The 17142-nt window shown below is 46.5% G+C and overlaps 1 protein-coding gene across 1 annotated transcript in view; it reads left to right on the top strand.

The window, feature by feature from the left end:
• LOC143924362 (aldehyde oxidase-like) overlaps nt 1–17142 on the top strand; it is a 306571-nt gene that overhangs the window by 23156 nt on the left and 266273 nt on the right. The window contains exons 3-4 of the mRNA XM_077448642.1: nt 6528–6624; nt 15612–15720. Coding sequence (XP_077304768.1) covers nt 6528–6624; nt 15612–15720 — 206 coding nt within the window. The remainder of the gene's footprint in view (nt 1–6527; nt 6625–15611; nt 15721–17142) is intronic.

Genomic DNA, 17142 nt, shown 5'->3' with positions numbered 1-17142 from the left:
TTTTCCGGGAGTACTTGGACCACTTCGTCGTCGCCTACTTGGACGACATTCTTATCTTCTCGACCACTCTGCAACTCCATAGAATACATGTTAAGAAAGTGCTAGGTATTCTCAGGACCCATGGACTATTCGTTAAAGCCGAGAAGTGTGACTTGAAAAAGAATCCATTCAATTCCTGGGACTCATCATCACCACAGGTGGAATCGCCATGGACCCCCAGAAAGTGAAATCCATCCTAGACTGGCCCGCTCCTTCCGACAAGAAGGGCATTCAGAGGTTTATCGGGTTTGCAAACTTCTACCGAAGATTCATAAGGAACTTCTCCACCATCGTAGCACCCATCACGCAGACCACTCGTCAGCATACCAAGTTCCTCTGGTCCCCAGCAGCACAGTCCGCCTTTGACCAGCTCAAAACCCTCTTCACTACCGCACCTATCCTGCAGCATCCAGACCCTGCCTTACCCTACGTACTGGAGGTTGACGCCTCAGAGGTGGCCACAGGGGCAATTCTATCCCAGCGTCAAGGTCCCAAGGCATTATTACACCCCGTAGCTTTCTTTTCACGGAAGATGAGCTCCCCAGAAAGGAACTACGATGTAGGTGACCGGGAGCTTCTGGCGATCAAGACCGCCCTTGAAGAGTGGAGATACCTCTTGGAAGGTGCCGCTCACCCCATTCTGGTTTTCACTGATCATAAGAACTTAGAATATCTCCGCACGGCCAAACGTCTAAGACCCCGACAAGCCCGATGGGCCTTATTCTTCTCGAGGTTCAATTTCCATGTGACCTATCGTCCAGGATCAAAAAATGGCAAGGCAGATGCCTTGTCCCGGATGTTCCCAGATTGCTCAGAAAAAATTACACCCAGTACTATCCTGTCTCCTCAGAATTTCCTATTAATCCAACCGGATCTAAGAGCCTCGTTAGTCCAGGCCTCTAGCCAGTGTACAGAAATAGAAGCTTCTTCCCTGAGAAGCCAAGAAGGGCTTCTATGGCATCAGGATAAAATTTTTGTTCCTCAGCAAGCCAGGTTACCCGTATTAAGGACCTTCCACGACCATCAGCTAGCCGGCCACTTCGGAGTTCGGAAGACGATTGACCTTGTGCAGCGGTCCTTATGGTGGCCTACCCTAAGATCTGACTGTAAAAAGTACGTTGACTCCTGTACAACCTGCCAACGAAACAAGGGGTCTAATGCTAGATCCTGGGGCCTGCTAAGGCCGCTACCAGTCCCAGAACAACCTTGGAAGGAAATCTCTTTGGACTTCATCGTGGAGTTGCCCCCTTCTGAAGAGTACACTACCATCTTGGTGGTGGTGGACCGTTTATCTAAGATGGCGCACTTTTTGCCGATGAAAGGGACCCCCTCCGCCTTGGATACCGCAAAAATCTTCATTAGGGAAATTGTCCGATTACATGGTGTACCCGACAGCATTGTATCAGATAGAGGGGTACAATTTACCTCCAGGTTCTGGAAGGAGCTCTGTAAGTTGTTGTCAATTAGAATATGTCTATCCTCGGCCTACCATCCACAGAGTAATGGACAAACGGAAAGGACCAATCAGACGCTTGAACAATATCTACGATGCTTCTGTTCCTTTTCCCAGGATGATTGGGTTTCCTTGCTTCCCTGTGCGGAATTCGCGTACAACAACTCAGTACACGCCTCTACCAACCAATCACCCTTTTGGGCAAATTACGGGTTCCACCCTTCATTTTTACCCAATACCATTCCTGAATCCACGGTCCCAGCAGTTCAGGACAGAGTAAACCTTATCCAAGCTAACTATCAGATGCTCCAGGATACTATGAAGAAGGCTCAGGAGGAATACAAGAAACATTATGATAAGAAGAAGAGAATTAACCCTGCCTTTAAGATAGGGGACAAAGTGTGGCTCTCTGCAGTGAATCTAAAATTGTCATGTCCATCTCGGAAGTTGGGACCCAAGTTCCTGGGCCCTTTTGAGATCAGACGTGAAATTAACCCTGTAGCATTTGAACTTGCTTTACCTAAATCTTTCAGAATTCATCCCGTTTTCCATGTCTCTCTTCTCAAACGTGTCATCTCCAGTCCTTTTTCAGGAAGAGAAGAAGTGCCCCCGCCTCCGGTTCAGGTTGGTGACGAAACCGAATTTGAAGTCGAATCTATCCTTGACTGTCGTCGGAGAGGTAGGACAATCCAATTTCTAATTAAATGGAAGGGGTATTCTGCTGAAGAGAATTCTTGGGAACCTGCAAGTTTTGTACATGCACCTAGGCTCATACACAGGTTTCGTAGTCTTCATCCCGAAAAATGGGCTCGTTTAGGCATCCGGAGGCTGCCCCTTGGGGGGGGGCACTGTCAGGGAAATAGGCGTTACCTCGGAACATACGATCGTGTTAACGCGCGTCAGCGCTCACGAAGACGCAATGTGATTCCCAGACGAACGCCTGATGTAGCTTCTGTTCAAGTGCGAGTACGCGGGGTAGGACGAACGCATAACGTTACACGTCGTAGGCGTACGAACGCGATGGTGCGCTCACGACGTAACCCCAGCGCCGTGCCTATTTAAACGTTCACCTGACAGTGCTGCATTGCTGGTTTATCGTCAGCTTCTCCTGAGTACCTGTGCCTGTTATCCCTGCTGTCTGATCTCCTGTTTACCGACCCGGCTTGTTTGACCTGCTTCTGCTACTCTCCTGGCTCCGACTTCTGGCTTGTCCCTGATACTCCTTGTCTGCTCCTGGCACCCGACCTCGGCTTGGCTTGGCTCCCGTTTCCTGGTCTCCAGCTCAGGATCCATTGCTCTCACCTCCGGATTGATCTCCCGTGTTTGACCTTCGGCTTGACCCTGACCCTGCCTTGGACTTCCTTGCACAGTTGCCTCCAGAGACTGTCTACTCAGCTTTCCACCTGCTGCTACCCGGCAACCTGTGCTACTGTGGGCACTGCATCCCTGTGTCACCTTCAGGGTTGTACTGCACTCGGCCGCAAGGGGAGCCCTCTCAGCATCTCGGCCTCCTTACCTCGATATTGACATTCAGCCTTGAAGTTGCTGATGCACTGCATAAAGTCTGTGTGTAAAGAGGCACGCAGGGAGACAAGCATGTCCTAAAGGGTTGCTTCAGAGACAGGCTGGTTGGTGGCAGGGAAAGCAGAGATACACTCAGAGAGTTCTCTGGTGTCAGCAGAGGAGCTATGTTCAGCACTAACCTGAAGAGCTGCATCTGACAGTCTCGGCCTAGACTTCACAGGGCTGCTGCTTAGCGGTGTTGAAGTCCCCGGCGACCTCCTCCCCCGATCCACGCTGGGTGCTGGGCTCCCGGTTGAGGCTGAGGAGGAACCAGGGGAGGAATGCAGGCCGCCGCCGGCGCCATCTTGGCTCGATTCGCTGGCCGCCGGCGGGAAGAAGTCCGGCAGTTTTTTAGGCTGTGCGGGTCCCTTCCGTTTCGGCGGCATCTCCGGAGGGTAGGAGGACTCACCGGAGTGATCGTCCGTTGTTTTCGCCGGCTCAGGGGGCCTCTAAAGCTGAAGGGTTCCTGTCGCTGGAGCGGAGCTCTCCTTCTATGCGGCCATCCACCAGCGCGCGGTAGCCACGCCCCCGGGAGCTGTTTTTTTGAAAGCGCAGCGTAGACAAGAAATGGCTAGGATATTGGGAAACAGGGACATGTACACAGTTTTTTTTAGCTACTAATCTCACAAAGCCCTATAAAGACTTGGAAAAATGTAATATGGCGCTAAAAAGGAAAAGGAATTGTATTAGAAAAAGAAGTGTATTATAAATACACTAAAGGGAAGAGCAGTATTTAGTACCTTCAGCATGTAGGATAACCCATAATATACCATATACCAAAAGTTCATAAAGAGAATGGGATCAATTCATTAACAGCCCGATTGGGAGAATATACATTTCTATTTTTAACCCTTGGTGCGAGACGCACAAGCTTAAAGACAAAACACATTTTGCTTCTACTACAGGAGTTTTAGGCCGGAGAGGATACAGTGATGGTGATGGCAGATGTCAAATCCCTGTATACAAATATAAATTATGAAAGCGCGATGGAGGCTTTGAAATGGGCATTAAATGAAAAAGTAATCTCCGCGCCAAACATAGAAAATGTATATTCAAATGTTTGGAGTTTTTCTTAAGCCACAACTATATTTGAATATTTAGACAAAGACAGTCATTGCTGTCATGAGTCATGATGGCACACGCTTAGTCAAATAGTTGCAAACAAGCTTGAGGGGGGACAGACCCATGCCAATGCTTTTGTCCTCCTCCACATGCATAAAGATCCTTAATTCCCTTTTAGGGAGCAGTCCCCGCATTTCCTCAGGGAGAACACCTGGTTAAGGCTATCAAGGCCTACATGATGGCACACTGAACAGTTCCTAACAAAGACCCTCGCTACCCAGAGCCCGATCACTATATATCTCTAGCATGGGAATGGCAGGGCCTACTGCCCAGCAAACTACAAGGAGGATCTATCCCTGAGAGGGACCTTACACTGCAGGACAAACAATAACACAACTGGGTGTAGAAAAACACAGTGGCTCCCTATGAAACTACACCCACTACTGGGACTAACAATAGGGCCATTCATTCCTCTAAATATTAATGTTCATGCAAGGTAAAATTAAGGTTAAGAGTAAGGTACACCATCATTTGTATTTTGGTCTGATATTAGCTTCTGGAGTATTTTTGACATACCGTATATACTCGAGTATAGGCCGACCCGAATATAAGCCGAGGCCCCCAATTTACCCCCAAAAAAACTGGCAAACTTATTGACTCGTGTATAAGCCGAGGGTGAGACATGCCTGTCCATCCCTGTGTGTGTGTCCGTCCATCCCTGTGTGTCCGTCCATCCCTGTGTGTCCGTCCATCCCTGTGTGTCCGTCCATCCCTGTGTGTCCGTCCATCCATCCCTGTGTGTGTGTGTGTCCATCCATCCATCCATCCCTGTGTGTGTGTGTGTCCATCCATCCATCCATCCCTGTGTGTGTGTGTGTGTCCATCCATTCATCCATCCCTGTGTGTGTGTGTCTCCATCCATCCATCCATCCCTGTGTGTGTGTGTCTCCATCCATCCATCCCTGTGTGTGTGTGTCTCCATCCATCCATCCCTGTGTGTGTGTGTATCCATCCATCCATCCCTGTGTGTGTGTGTCTCCATCCATCCATCCCTGTGTGTGTGTGTCCGTGTGTGTGTGTGTGTGTGTGTGTGTGTGTGTGTGTGTGTGTGTGTCCAGCCTACCTGTGTCCCGAGCCTGTGTCCCGAGCCTCCGTCCCGTGCCTTGCCTCCTTGCCTCCGTCCCGTGCCGTGCCTTGCCTCCTTGCCTCCGTCCCGTGCCGTGCGTTGCCTCCTTGCCTCCGTCCCGTGTCGTGCCTTGCCTCCGTCCCGTCCCGTGCCGTGCCTTGCCTTGCCTCCGTCCCGTGCATTGCCAGGATCGCCGCTCTTCGTCGGCGCCTCGGCGGCCATTCTAAAATTCAAAAGCCGCGCCTCCGCCTTCGCCTGTGATAGGCGGAACACTGAATTTCCCAGCAGCCTGTGTTCCGCCTATCACGGACATCGTCTCATCCTCGTCCGTAGTACGAGGATGAGCGGATGTCCGTGATAGGCGGAACACTGACTGCTGGGAAATTCAGTGTTCCGCCTATCACAGGCGAAGGCGGAGGCGCGGCTTTTGAAGGGTAGAATGTCCGCTGTCTGTCTGCTCGACACGCTGATCGAGCAGGCAGACAGCGATGACTCGAGTATAAGCCGAGGGGGGCACTTTCAGCCTCAAAAAAGAGGCTGAAAATCTCGGCTTATACTCGAGTATATACGGTATATGTGTTGCATTTTGAATTGGTTCTGAACAGTGCACATTCAAACTAATCTCAAATGTCCAGGTGCACTATTAACTTCGAAACTGACTATAGCATTTAGAGGAAAGTATTGTTTGTCTACGAATAGTGTGTAATAGTTGCCATTTTACATTCTATTACTATCTTTGTCATTTGGATCAAGTCACTGTCTGTGTTTTTGTGTCTTTTCAGGTCAAAGCAAGGAAGCTTTAAAAATGCTGTAGTGTGTTAAAGTGGTTGTAAACCAGTGTTTGTCAACTCCAGTCCTCAAGGCGCCCCAACAGGTCATGTTTTCAGGCTTTTCCATTATTTTTCACAGGTGATTTGATCAGTTTCACTGCCTTAGTAATCAACACAGTCATTTCATCTGAGGGAAATCCTGAAAACATGACCTGTTAGGGCACCTTGAGGACTGGAGTTGAGAAAAACTGTTGTAATTTGTGTGAGTTGATCCACAAGCAAAGTGTACACTGGATGGATCACTATACTCCTGTTACTAATTTTGACATTTTCAACTCATTGTGTACCCACTGACAAACTTGTTTTTCTTTAATTCAGGTAAATCATATCATTCACTTTATTTTTTGGATATTTAACCCCAAGAGGCTTGTTTTTCAGACCAATACACTGACTGGCAAGAAAGCACTGGATGATGTAACACGTTGATATAAAATTCCTTGACAATTCTTTCCAGTACATTTGACAGGTACTAAATATGGCTGCGGAGGAGGTGACTGTGGATCCTGCACTGTGATGATATCCCATATCCATCCTGTTTCCAAGAAGATCATGTATCCATCCAACTAGAGAATGAAAGTGTATGTCTGTATTATATCATTTAAATCATGTGTATATCAACTGACTTGGTATTTGTATGATGCATTTATAATAAGCTACAGAAAGAGTGTCTAGAAGTTTTTTCCCACTCTATTGTGGTTATACTTTAACTATGTATTCTTAAAAATTCCAGACATGTGTTGACTGATTCTTAGGAGCTTGAGATCAACTGCACTGAAAAAATACTGTAAATCACACACTGTTGCAGTTTTGCTTTGAATTCATACTGTTAGTTGTTATGCTTCTAAATGTGCATAAAACTGCATATGCTTTTCCTTTTTTCCAAAATCCAATTTTTTTAATTATTTTTGGATGGCGTACAGGAGGGTCCAAAAAAAGTTGTTGTTGTTTTTTTTTTTCCCTATCTGTATCTCATTAGCGAGATTTCCCTTCACTTCCTGTCCTATCTCAACACTAAGTGAGACAATATCCAATGTGAGAGATATCTCTTAGACAAGGGGTCTCCAACCCCCGGGTCATGGCCCACTACCAAGCTGTAGTGTCTCTTCAGCCAGGCCGCAGACACGGCAGGTGGCATGAAAGATCAGGGAGCATCACAGAAGCGGGTCGTGCGGGTAAGAGAGCCCGGCGCATCACAGAGGCGGGTGGGTGAGAGAGCCCGGTGGATCACAGAGGCAGGCTGGATGAGAGAAGCTGGCAAGCAGAGATGACATCATCTCTCACCACCAGCCCTGCATCACCCCTCTCCTGCCCTCACTCAAGAAAATAACAACCACTGCACAGAGGCCTGAAAATCCACATCTGGTGGCACTGGCAGGGAGCGTGGCATTCCCCTGGTGGTAGGCAGCGGGGCAAGTGGCATTCATCTGGTGGAAGGCAGTGTGGCAAGTGGCATTCATCTGGTGGCAAGTGGCTTTCCTCATCTGGTCACAGGCAGCGTGGAAAGTGGCATTCATCTGGTGGCAGGCAGTGTGGCATGTGGCATTCATCTGGTGACAGGCAGCGTGGCAAGTGGCATTCATCTGGTGGCAAGCGGCATTCCTCATCTGGTGGCAGGGGACCTGGCAAGTGGAATTCCTCATCTGGTGGCAGGCAGCGTGGCAAGTGACAAGCTGCATCTGGTGGCATACGACGTGGCAAGTGATACGCTCCCACTGCTTCTGCATTATGGTGAGTTGCAATATTTCATTTTACATTACAATGTAATAGAAATAATGCGCTTCAATCATCCTGACACCATAACAACCATGGTGCAGTGATGATTGAAGCACCAACACCAGCTATTGCTCCGATAAATTGCCCACGAAAAATCGCTTACCCCCCACGCGCAGGGCAAAAGCATCCTTCTCTATAAAGCACACCTTCCATTATGATCATTAACCACACGGGGTGCTGGACAATCACAATAAAACAATTGTATAGAGCATTAATAATGCCTTAAAGTGGTTGTAAACCCTTAGATTAAGGCTTACCTGTAGGTCCAAGAAATATCTCCCAAACCTATATGGGCCGTAGACAGCGGCACGCAGGCGCACTGAGCGTGGCATCTTCGATAACGAAGATGCCCCGCGTCTCGGCTCCCGTGCGCATGCGCGGGAGTGATGTCATCGCGGCTTCGCCGAATGACAGCGGTGGAGCTGCGAGACCCACCGAGAAGATGGATGTGGCGGACTACAGGGGACAGCGGTGACTTCGCTGGCTCCTGTGTCAGGTAAGTGACACATAATGGGTCCATTATGCTTTGCCTTTGCAGGGAATCAAAGAGGAAGTAAACTCATCAGGGTTTACTTCCTCTTTAAGCTGCACTGCTTTTAGATGTATAACCACAACTATATTGGATGAACTGGATGGACTTTTTTTTCAACCAGATTAACTACAGTATGTAACTGTTCAGTTATATCAACTGTATATAGGTGTCACAATATCATTATAGGTGACTATTACATCCAAAAATAACATTCCAAGTATGGGAGTTTCAAATCTTCAGTCCTAGCGATCCCAAATGCTCTTGTCTGCTGGAAATGATCCTTTTATATCTGTCAAATAAATTTACACAAAACCAATAACATAAACTTTTATATACTGTATTCAATAAACAACATACACCATAGCCCAACATAAAGTTTATCTCGATGGCTGTTCTCCCCATAAACATAGGGGTGGATTTACTAAATGCAAATAGACTGTGCACTTTGCAACGGCAGTTGCACTCTACAACAGCAGTTGCTCCTGGGCTTACTAAATTAGATAACTTTGATTCACTTTGCAAAGAATACCCAATTATATGCAAAGAAAATTAAGCTTTGAAGCAACTGCCCCTGTAGAGTGCAATTGCACTTCCAAAGTGCATAGTCTATTTGCCTTTATTAAATCCACCCCTATGTGTCCAAAACAGCTTTCCATATACAGTATCTCACAAAAGTGAGTACACCCCTCACATTTTCGTATATATTTTATTCTTTTCATTTGACAACACTGAAGAAATTACACTTTGCTACAATGTAAAGTAGTGAGTGTACAGCTTGTATAACAGTGTAAATTTGCTGTCCCCTCAAAATAACTCAACATACAGCCATTAATGTCTAAAGCGCTGGCAACAAAAATGAGTACCTCCCTAATTGAAAATGTCCAAATTGGGCCCAATTAGCCATTTTCCCTCCCCAGTGTCATATGACTCGTTAGTGTTACAAGGTCTCAGATGTGAATGGGGAGCATACTGGTCACTGGAAGTTCAGCATGGCACCTCATGGCAAAGAACTCTCTGAGGATCTGAAAAAAAGATCTGTTGCTCTACATAAAGATGGCCTAGGCTATAAGAAGATTGCCAAGACCCTGAAGCGGAGCTGCAGCATGGTGGCCAAGACCATACAGAGGTTTAACAGGACAGGTTCCACTCAGAACAGGCTTCACCAAGAAGTTGAGTGCATGTGTTCAGCGTCATATCCAGAGGTTGTCTTTGGGAAACCGACGTATGAGTGCTGCCAGCATTACTGCAGAGGTTGAAAGGGTGGGGGGTCAGCCTGTCAGTGCTCAGACCATACGCCTCACGCTGCATCAACTTGGTCTGTATGGCTGTCATCCCAGAAGGAAGCCTCTTCTAAAGATGCACAAGAAAGTCTTCAAACAGTCAAAAGAAGTCAACACTACCGCCGCTCCAAACATCGAAGAACTAGCAATAACTACGTACAGTATGTAGGGCCAAGCAAAAGTTTCACAGGAACTCCAGCTAGCCTATGTCCTCCACCAGGATCTTTGCCACGGATGCCCACAAAGCTGCCATCCCTCTTGTAGAAAGAGCTTGTATAGTCTGTGGGGGAGCAAGGCCCTGTGGCTTGTATGCCATGGAGATAGTTCTTGTGATCCTGGTGCTGACTCCCCTTTCTTGGGTCCTGAATTGAAAATAAACAGATTATTCAATTTGCATATCTGTTGTGCCCTTTGAAGATATGATGATATTAAGCCGACCATGCCCAAAGGTCTCAAATCCAACTGGTTCGCCTCATCTGGAGGCTGCGTAAAGCGAGGTAGCACCCCCCCCCCCCCACGAGTTTACATGAAACTTTGAGACCACCTTAGTGGCCAAAGCTAAGGCTGGTCTCAGGATCACTCTGTCCGGATAAATAATGCAGAATAGTCCTTTAGAGGATAAGGCTGCTAACTTTGACACTCTTCTGGCCATCGTAATGGCCGTCAGGAAGACCAGTTTGGTTGTTAGAAATCCAAGTGTACATGATTCAGCTGGACTAAATGGAGCCTGCAGCAGTGCCTTTAGGACCGTACCCGAGTTGGGAAGAGGTTTCTCCTTGGCGGCCACACTCTTATTGCGGCAATGTGGAATTGCTTTATTAAAGGCTCATTGGCCCATCTATGTCTGGTGAAGCAGAACAGGGCTGACACTTGAACTTTAATTGAGTTGTATACCAAGCCTATAGTTGGGCTGTTTGCAGAAACTCAAAATTATTTGTAATACCTGGCGTTAACAGGGAGAAACTATGCTGGGATGTGAAGTCCACAAATTTTCTCCAAATTCTGAATTATGTGGCATTTGTTGTAGTCTTCCTTGCCCCCAGTAATGTAGCGATTACCTCCTCTGAGAGGCCCTGTGCATGCAGTTGGACCGTTTCAACAGCCAGGCCATCAGCTGCAGTCTCCCTGGATTGGGGAGCATTCATTGTCCCTGCTGTAATAGGTCCCTTCTGAGAGGTGTACTGGTGGGGCTGACGCCATCTGCAAAAGCAGAGGAAATGATGGCCTCCTGGGCCAGAAGGGTACAGTTAAGATGGCATGTACCTGCACCTTGCGGCAAACTCTGGCACCTGCACATTCCCTGGTGTGGTCATCGGGTCTACATTGGGTGTCCCCCATCTGGTGAAAATTGGTTGAATATAGTGACTGCTGATTGCCCATTCTCCATTACTGGGAAACTTCTCGCTCAGTTGGTCTGCATCTCGTTTTGCCTGACTGGAATGAGCACTGCTGTTAAATCCTCCATGAATCTTGGCCCAGTGGAGAATCTTGGTCTTGAGTTTGACTCGAGCTCCCTGAATCATTAGGGCCATGTATGCTGCCTGTAGCTCCAGTAGGTTGAAGTGTATGGTCTCCGTCACGCTCCACCTGCCTATAACCTGCCTGCCATGCAGTGAGCCCTCCAGCCCTGGAAAAAAGGCATGCTTTGCTGGGGCAAAAAGCCACAGCAAAGCATGCTCCAATTTGTTACAGCAGGGGAAAATGCCTTACTAATCCCCAGAGAGGCAATCAGGTTTTCCCTGGACCAACTTTACCTATAAGTGTTTGTTAGTACCCAGTTATATTGTGTACATTTAGGAAAGAATCCAAGCCTTTTTTAAAGCAAATGACCGAGCTTGTCAGAACCACCTCTGGAGGGAGTCTATTCCACATTTCACAGCTCTTACTGTGAAGAAACCTTTGCGTATTTGGAGATAATCTTTTTTCCTCTAGACATAAAGAGTGCTCCCTTGTCCTCTGTGATGACCTTAAAGTGAAAAACACCAAGTTTACAATATGGACCACTTATGTATTTGTACATGTTGATCATATCCCCACTAATCTCCTCTTCTCAAGAGGGAATAGATTCTGTTCCTCTAATCTTTCCTCATAGCTGAGCTCCTCCATGCCTCTTTTCAGTTTGGTTGCCCTTCTCTGCACTTTCTTCAGTTCCCTGGTATCCTTTTTGAGAACTGGTGCCCAAAACTGATCTGCAGTAGTACAAGGACTGTGGCAAATATGTGCAGTGTATACTATGCGCAGAATAACACCCTGTTTAACCGTCCCTTTGAACTTCACCCAATATTTAGCGTTATTCACAGTGCCTTGGAAAAAGTATTCATACCCCTTGAAATTTTCCACGTCATGTTAAAATCAAAAATGTAAAAGTATTTTATTGGGATTTTATGTGATAGACCAACAAAAAGTGGCACATAATTGCGAAGTGGAAGGAAAATTATAAATGGTTTTCAACATTTTCTATAAATATCTGAAAAGTGTGGCGTGCATTTGTATTCAGCCCCATCGAGTCAATACTTTGTAGAACCCCCATTAGCTGCCATTACAGCTGCAAAGCTTTTTGGGTATGTCTCTAGCAGCTTTGCACATCCAAAAAGTGACATTTTTGTCCATTCTTGGATTTAGGTCTGGACTTTGACAGGGCCATTCTAACACATGAATATGCTTTGATCTAAACCATACAATTGTAGCTTTGGCTGTATGTTTAGGGTCCTTGTCCTGCTGGAAGGTAAACCTCTGCCTCAGTCTCAAGTCTTTTGCAGACTCTAATGCGGCTATCCGGCGGACAATCCACCCGTGTGTGGGCTCCGGTGGACTTTTTATTTCCAAAAGTCCGGCAGAAAGAAGTTTTGACTCAAAATTGTCCGCTGGACTCGGCAGTCCGGCGGACAATTCGCCCGTCTGCGTGCTAGTCGGTCGGACTTTTGAAACGAACGGACTTGCTCACACGGAGAAAAGACTTTTCATTTTGAATGTGGCTCCAGGTAGCCAAGACTAGCCAAGGAAGTGAATGTCGCCGCCTCCATCAGCGAGACTCCTCTCTTGCCCCATCACCTGGTATGAATATAAAGGATAACCCCCGCTACGTCGCAAAAATGGCATGGGGGTCCCCCAAGGTCCATAACGGACCCTTATCTGAGCTACCGGCCCCCCACCCTATGTGTATGAGTATGGGGTACATTGTACCCCTACCCATTCACCTGGTGAAAAAAGCATAAAGAAAAAAACAACACAAGTTTTTAAAATAATTTATTAGACAGCTCCAGTGGTCTTCTTCTGTCTTGGGGGGGTCTTCTCGCCAGACTCCTCCGCTATCTTCTGCTACCTCTTTTACTAGCAAAGGAGCCCGGCTTTCTTCTTCGTCATCGCCGCCGCCCAGGGGTCTTCTTCCATTTTCGGGGTCTTGTCCCGCTCTTCTGGGGTCGTGTCCCGCTCTTCGGTTCTTCTGCCGGGCTTCCATTATCTTCTTATAGCTCTTTTACTAGCGCTGGCCAGGTCTTCTGTCACCGCCACCCTCTTCTCTTCTTCTTCTTCTCCTCTTCCTCTTCTTCTTCTTCTTCTTCCTTGCGATGCTGACACAATGCTCTCTCTGGTCGCAATGGCAGGGACGCGTTGTGCTGCGACTTATATAGGGGCAAGGGGCGGGGTTACTGGGTGATGTCACATGGTGACTCCACCCCTTATGATGTCACAGTGCCGGAGGATTCTGGGACTGTGACATCATAAGGGGGTGGTGTCACCATGCGGCGACGGGGCTAGTGAGGTGTCAACCTCGCCAATGCAGATGGCAACATTGACTTCCTTCGCTAGTCCCGGTTACCTGGTGCCACGTTCAAAATGAACATACTTTTCTCCATGTGTGGGCAAGTCTGTTCATTTCAAAAGTCCTGCGAATCCCGCCATAGTCCGGCGGGTTGTCCGCTGGACCTAGCCCGCCGGAAAAGTCCGGTCATGTGTAGGCAGGGCAGCTCGTTCGGCAGACCTCAGCTGCAAAGTCCGGCGGTTTGTCCGGCGGACCTTAGCTGCAAAGTCCGGCGGTTTGTCCGCCAGATTAAGTCTGCCGGATAGTCTGATCGTGTGTACGCGGCATAACAGGTTTTCTTCTAAAATTGCCCTGTATTTGGCTCTATCTGTCTTCCCATCAACTCTGACCAGCTTCCCTGTTCCTGCTGAAGAGGAAAGGGGGCTAAATACAAATGTACACCACACTTTTCATATATTTATTTGTAAAAAAAAGTGAAACTCATCATTTTCCTTTCACTTCACAATTTTATGTGCCACTTTGTGTTGGTCTATCAAATAAAATCCCAATAAAATACATCTACATTTTTGGCTGTAACATGACAAAATGTGGAAAAGCCCCATACACACGATCGGATTTTCCAACGTAAAATGTTGGATGTCAGTCTGTTGGCGGAAAATCCGACCATGTGTATGCTCCATCGGACGATTGTTAACTGACTTTCCACCAACAAATGTTGGCTAGCATGTCTTCAAATTTTCTGCCAACAAATGTGTGTTGTTGGTTTTTCCGATCGTGTGTACACAAATCCGTCGGGCAAAAGTCCAAAGTACAAACACGCATGCTCGGAAGCAGAAGCAGTCGGTCTTGTAAACTAGCGTTTGTAATGGAGAATTACCATTCGTGACATGGCAAATTATGAAATCTCCAAATGCAGTGCACAATTCTATTCTTCTTTAATGGGACAATAATGAAGCTGCTTTGCTGGTGATACTGATAGAGTTATTGCAAACAAATTTTCAAAAGCTTTTTTTTTCTAGTGATATCAAGAATAATATTATGCTTTTTTTTTTGCTTTTTTTTGGGGGGGGGGGGCAAGTTACCACAACATCATTATCCCGTAGTTTTTAAGAACAAAATACAACTATGTTGGTATCCCTTGTCAATTTTACATTGTATTTTTTAAATGTAACTGCCTACTCCCAAACTGTAATTTGAAGTAAAGCACATAACCAAGTATTATTCTCCACAATTTTTTTATTGTGCAATAAAAAAAAATTAGACATGCTATCTGCCAGTAGAACTTAACCAAAAAGTGCATTCTATGCATCCAAAAATATAGAAAATATACCAAATCAAATTATTAATCAACCAAAAATATAATCTCAAAGCAATAACTCCAAGGCCAATAATAAACAACACGTTATCTCCTCCAATTCTGCAACGTGGCTGGTTGACGAACGGCCGTTCAGAAACAAACTGAAAAGTGCTAAATGAAAAACATGAAAAGAAAAGCATGGATCAACATTCACCAAGCTTCTACTAACATGAAATTAGCATTAGGAGCCCAAAGGGTGGCGCTAAAGAGCTGAAAAACCACGTAGCACATCTGGCATGTCACTACATTTGTAATTGTTGGCCAACATTTGTGTGACCATGTGTATGCAAGACAAGTTTGAGCCAAGACCCTTCGGACAAAATTCCCTAGTTTGTTGTCGGAAAGTCTGATCGTGTGTACGAGGCATAAGGCTCCATTTACACCTGTGCGTGTTTTTCAGATTTTTTTTTCTTTTTTAGTGGAGTGTTTTTGGAGTGGCACCATTCACTTGAATGGGCTTCCCTCCATTCCAAAAACACTCCAAAGAAGCTCATGTACCAAATCTTGGCACAGAGCCAGGAGCGGTTGCGATTTTTATGATGCAATAGTAGCATGTTTTGTCGGTCAACAATCGTTGCAAAATCGCACTGCAAGCGCGTTCTGCGTTTTGCCGAAATTCCACCTGCAATCCAAATCCTTCAGGTGTGAACGGAACCTAAAGTTGTGAGTGATGTTCATGCTTTGGACAGGGTCAAAGTTGGTTTATGAATTGTATACTACAGCCATTTTCCCAGTGTGCATTATCAGAATATTGCCATATGAATAAAACAAACAATGAATGCATTATATTTTTTCATTCTATTTTTGGAACATTATGAAACCTTAACATTGTCTAGACATCACTCAGCCAATGCCTGCCTCGTGCCTATTTGTTCTTTATATGGTGCAGCTGTTACTACAGTGGAAGGAATTGGAAGCACAGCCACTAGACTACATCCAGTACAGGTATTGGTAATGAGTTTGTAAAATAAAGGACCAATATATCTTGCATGTGTTATCTGAAAGAGCTACAAATACACAGCAATACATGCAAGTGTGCCAACACTTTTTTTTTTTTATTGAAAAACAAACTTTATTGAAAAAAACTAAGGAAAAAAAAAAGAAGTAAACAGAGAAGATAACATACATAGTAAACATACATAAGGTACATCAGGTAATAAGGGCCAACCTGACCAAGGCAGTGTTGCATACATGAGTGCTTTGGGATAGTTGCGCTGCATAGGGTTTAGATACCCATCATGGGTAGCGTCATTATAAGACCAATCCGTGTCAACCGGGGAAGGGGCAGGAGGCGGAGAAAGAAACAAAAAAAGGAGGAGAGGGAAGGGGACATAACAAAAGCAGGCCCATGAGGTGGAGGAAGCACAGAAAGGGAAAAACAGAGGGGGGGAGGGGGGCAAAGGATCAATATAACAGCATATCAAGTACATGTCTCCCCATCCCCCAACCATCTGCCCCATATCTGCTCGTATTGGACATCCTCTATGCGTATATATTAATTTCTTATACGGGAGGGTATCGTTAACCTCTTTCTTCCAGCATTGGACCGTGGGGGGGAGGGCCTGCATCCAGCCGCGAGCAATCACTTTTCTCGCCAGGAACAGTGTTTCATGTAAAAAGGTACGAAGGGACTTGTCAGCATCAAATTCTGGCAAGAGACCAAGTAAGCACAGCTTTGGGTCAAGGCTAACAGGAGAGCCCATCTGGTCATGGAGAAAGCGAATTACCTGTATCCAGTATGTTTGTATAACCGGGCAGGACCATATGAGGTGATAGAAGGAGCATGGAGTGTGGTCGCATAAGCGGCATCCCGGATTATACGTGGGTTTGAACCGTGCTATCTTTTGGGGGGTCAGGTATGTCCTATGTACGATGTACAGCTGTGTGAGGCGGTCCGAAAGCCTAGGGGATACTCTCTTCACATCCCCCAATACATCATATCACTCCTCATCCTCAATTATTCCAACATCCACCTCCCATCTGGCCTTGGCGGCATAAGCCAATGCCCCGGAACCTGGGAGACGGATGGCGGAGTAGAGGGCGGCGATCAACCTGGTTGGCTCAGCCCCTGTGATTATATCTACTATAGGAGGGACTGTCAGAGGGGGGTTGGAGCCGGCAAATTGAGTCTGTAGCGCATGTCGGAGCTGTAAATATCTGAAGAAGAGATGGTTAGGGAGTGCGAATTCTTCCTTTAGCATTTGAAAGGATTTAAGCCCAGTGCTAGTCATAACTTGGTGCATGTACAATAACCCATACCGTGTCCAAGCTGCGGGGTCTGGAACGGACAGCAGTTCGGGCAAGTGAGTGTTGAACCAGAGAGGAGTATAAGAATGAACCTGTGGGGTCCCAAGTTTGTTAAGGGCC

This window comes from Lithobates pipiens, unplaced genomic scaffold (genome assembly GCF_037356315.1).
Source record: "Lithobates pipiens isolate NorthernLeopardFrog02 unplaced genomic scaffold, aLitPip1_a1.2 Scaffold_22, whole genome shotgun sequence".
Taxonomy (NCBI): Eukaryota; Metazoa; Chordata; class Amphibia; order Anura; family Ranidae; genus Lithobates; species Lithobates pipiens.
The sequence above is the reverse complement of the archived record's forward strand: the minus strand, read 5'-3'. Positions and strand labels throughout refer to the sequence as shown.